Genomic DNA, 4,246 nt, shown 5'->3' with positions numbered 1-4,246 from the left:
AGATTTTCATCATTGCCGTCGAGGATCAAATCTTCTATGTCCGAATCGTCGAACGAAGACAGCGAAGACGAACTCCATTCCATCTACAATGTGCACAGAAGCCGAATAAGCTTCACCCGAACCCAATCCGGGCCAAAATTGAGCACTTACCGGAACGAGCATCACCCAAACATACCTCACCAGAAGCAAGCCGAGTCGCGCTACCCTTTCTCCTTCCCGCCGGCCGACACCGCGCTAAGGTTGGGTCATCTATTTTGGAACGGAGGAAGTATGTGTTTACAAACTTTATACTATCTTTGGCACAACTTTAACTTGCAGTAAAAAGTTTTGCCAAAATGTTGCATGGCTTCGCCAGTCTAGGTTCGTCGTTCAAATGGAGAATAGGTTTATCTGGGATATGCAAGCGTTGTAGGGCTAGCTAATAAAATGAGTGGTCACGTGTGTGTGCCCCATCCAAAGCTGCTGGCATGCACGTCGGCCGTTACGTACCGGCTTGCGTGCAATGCGTGCCATTGGAACAAATGGGTCCAGGACATCAACGCCGCCACTGGAAAAGGCCGTCAGCTATGCACGTGGATCCACGGCCCAAAATATAGGATTTTCAAACAAACTATACACCTGACAATACCTAACGCATGAGAAGTAGCGCCGCCATACGCTCGAGCCCTGCACTTGCAAGGACAAAAAAATCCAACCTAAACTACCAACCAGTGCGGAGGCACCCAGATTCTTCTCCCCACCACCGGCCACCAGAGCAGTAGAAAAAGGGGAGGCGAATCCACAAGCTCACTGGTGTAGTTTGGAGAGAGTTTGTCCTAGCCACCTAGGGTTAGGGCAGGAAAATGAGAGGCTGCCCACTGTTGCTTGCACGGTGCATGGTTGTTGTCGATGTCATCTTCTCCTCTGGTTCCATGATGAGGTGAAAGGGAGGCGACGGTTCTATCGCTAGCTCCCTTAATAAGCGTGCAATCGCACAAGATCAAGTCTCTCTCGTGTCCTCCCCTTCTTATTTTGGCCATCATGGCGATGCCATGGATGGGAGAGCACGATAGAAGTTGGGCTTCTAGTATGACATCTCACTTTATCCAAGCTAGCAGTGAGGTATTTTACCCAAATCTATTAGAGGGCCTCCAGCATGCATCCGATTGCCACATTCATCGTGGTGGTGGACGCGTCGATGCGGTCATCTGGATGGGTTTCAAGAGCTAATGGCGGTGGATTTGGAGGAATGTGGTGCCTCAGGGTGGGCGTTCAGGTTTACCCAAAATTTCGGGTATGGTAATTCGAATTTTTAAAAATTTGGGTTTCCAAAATCAACACCCGAAATATTCGTGAAAAAAAAAGAAACCCAAAAATTCAGGTTTGTGTTATGATAATCCCAAATTAGCACAACAAACAAAATGGCAGCAGCGGCTCGCGGCATACTAATGGTTGATGCATCGCTCCCCTTTGCTTCCCTCTCACTCAAAGGTTGTGGGATCTAGCCTCGCCTCATGCGCTTCTCATGGCGGCAGGATAGTGGGACTAGGATGTTGGGACAAACCCCCAATAGGAGGTCACATATGATGTTGGCATACTAATGGTTGGTTGTCGAGCCACATAGGAGGCCATCGGCCATATTGCAGGGGGAGATTGTGAGCCTCGTGCGCGTCGCAGATAGCGGCTGCGAGGTGCAGACCATGGTGATGATGCTGGCGAGGTACAGGGAGTTAAGGAGATTGTCGCCCGCTCGGCCGCATTACATGTTGGTGGAGGGACCAAGGATGTGGCCGTCTGCGTTGCATTGTAGGCGCTGGTTTCAAGAGAGGGCGAGAGGAAGGAACGAGGTGTTCTAGAGAGAGAGAGAGAGAGGACTGCGCGACTGGTGGCACATCATGGGAAGTGGATAAGGGTCGTGACTATGCTCGTTTGACCTAGGTAAATCGAGGCCTTATTCTTATTCCCTGATTGGGCTAGGCCGATTCCAGGAAGTGGGATTTTGATTGGAATTCTCCTAATTTCGAGTAATTTGGGCTATTCGGGTACCATGAGTTGAAACCCGAATTTCCCAATAAAATTTGGGTTTCTAAAATTGTTACCTGATTTAGTGTTCGGGTTTTTCAGGTTCGGAATACACGGGTTCGGGTTTGGGCTTCGGGTATTGGGTTTTATGCCCACCATGAGTGGTGCCCTTGTTGGTCATGGCCTGGTTAGTCAGACTAGAAAATCATGGCCAGACCTTCTTTAGACTTTGGATACTTACTAAGCCAAATGACCATGTTGATCGACTCCATGTTAGCCAGACTAGCTGCTGAATAAAGATGTTGCAGTATTAGGTTGGAAGATCCTTCAAATCTGGGCGTTGAAGCACAAAGCCCTCAATGACTTTTTTTTGTTATCTTCTTATTTCGGGATTCCTCAATCTCAGTCAACTAAGGACTTAACGAAGTCTTAGTCAATGCTATATTCATTAGATCTTACATGGAGATCCATGTAAAATTTCTTTTTGAGTTTTTCTTTCTTCTTCTTTATATGTTTTGTTACTTAACTGAGACTTCGTTAAGTCTTAGTCGATTGAGATCTAGCCACACCTTTTTTATTTACCTAAGCACCTGTATAGGCGTTTTGCATGAGGGATGGCCTTAACATAATTTGTTTTCCACGGCGAGTTCACTCACAGATTTTTTTTTGCATGTAACCAACTATGAGTAAGCAAGTATTATTTGTGTTTTGCTGTTACGTTGCCATCAATGTAATTGCACCAAGAGCCAGCAGAAATTTTCTTTTGGTGCGGTGGCACAAGCTTTTATTTGGATACATATGATTAATTACTGGAGATAGATACTAATATACACAAATGCTTGTATCCAATATTTGGATTTCCATATCCTCTAAGCCATTACATAAATGCTTATATCCAACATTTGGATTTTCATATCCTCTAAGGCATTGAATGCATAGCCAAGAGGAGTGCAATAAATAGCACTCGGACCCCGTTCTGCTCCTCACATCATCATTCCAACAACTTATTTTGAGAACTTGGCCATGGCGTTCAGCGGCGCTCAGATTCTCACTACCTTCACCCTGGGCTTTCTTCTCTTGGCCTTCTGTAAGTTCATATAGCAGTTTTTATCACATTGCAATTCCATGCAATTTTAGATCAATCGATGAAACAATTTGTACTATAATTTTCTGGTGCACATATTAATTCTAAGTCACATGCAGGTGCGGAGGCTCGCGTATGCACGGCCCCTAGCAAGTGGGGCCAAAGGAGCATGTGCAAGACCACGGCTTGCATCGGGGCCTGTCAGTACGAGCACTTTAAGGGTGGGTACTGCTCCGATGAGAAATCAATTGTTGGCTACGAGGTCAACGAAGACAACGACGGCAACTACTTTCACATACCTAAGAGAAAGACGTGCATGTGTACATATGAATGCAGGAAAAAACCCACCACCACTGTGAGAACCTACGTGCCTAAGCCACCGGGTGAACCCGAGGTGCCCGATCCTAAGAAGAAGAAGAAGCCGCCGCCATATGAACGTGATGTGCCAGAGCCGCCCTCGGGAGAAAACAAGAAGAAAAGCTTCCGCCAGCTGCCAACCAGTGAGAAAATGGTCTAGTCCGCCCATCCGTGGAAAATGATTTCAATAAGAAAGGAATTAATCAATGCTTGACTTGTACATATGCATAATTGATTGCGTGAGAATAATAAAAATCTTGGTAGTACTACTGTTAAAGTGAACCTGTCGCTGTGATGGTTCCACCTTCTTCCACCGCCTCCCCCTTACGATCCCATGTTATGTACTACCCAACACCGATTTGTTTCCTCCTACAACACCATGCATCCAACGAGCCAACACCTGTTTCCCCCCTAAAAAATGCTAGACCTACGAACAGGCTACTAAAGCCTACGAAACCTTCCATCTCTAATTAATCTCCTCCCCCTAAGGCTAGTCATAGTGGGAGTAACTTAGCTAGTAACATAACACATTCTAAGACAAATTTGCTTATGTGACACCTAGTTAATGAGGAGAGAGGTGTTTGGAGCAGGGCCGTATCCCGGAAATCTAGGCCCCGGAGCAAGATCACAATTTAGGCCCCGTTGTATAATAAAGCCAATAAAAATATTTTTATTAATCACTGTATATTTGTGGTAGTAGTATAGATTTTTTTAGCAATGTGGTAGTAGTAGTACAGTGTTTCAAAGGATTACATCACACCAAAAGAAAAACTTTGAGCTATTAGGATACCAGAGGGTGCACGG

General features: G+C 45.7%; 1 protein-coding gene across 1 annotated transcript; it reads left to right on the top strand.

The window, feature by feature from the left end:
• Nucleotides 1-2,970: 2,970 nt before the first annotated feature.
• LOC125531804 (uncharacterized) lies at nucleotides 2,971-3,719 on the top strand. Its single transcript, XM_048696066.2, has 2 exons — nucleotides 2,971-3,088; nucleotides 3,205-3,719. Exons 1-2 carry the CDS (start codon nucleotides 3,025-3,027, stop codon nucleotides 3,600-3,602), a joined length of 462 nt encoding a protein of 153 aa, XP_048552023.2. The 5' UTR covers nucleotides 2,971-3,024; the 3' UTR covers nucleotides 3,603-3,719.
• The last annotated feature ends 527 nt before the right edge of the window (nucleotides 3,720-4,246 follow it).

The sequence above is a fragment of the Triticum urartu genome, chromosome 3A, assembly GCF_056163025.1.
Source record: "Triticum urartu cultivar PI428250 chromosome 3A, HENAU_Tu73, whole genome shotgun sequence".
In the NCBI taxonomy this organism is placed as follows: domain Eukaryota; kingdom Viridiplantae; phylum Streptophyta; class Magnoliopsida; order Poales; family Poaceae; genus Triticum; species Triticum urartu.
Note: the sequence above shows the minus strand (reverse complement) of the source record. Positions and strands in the feature narration are given on the sequence as shown.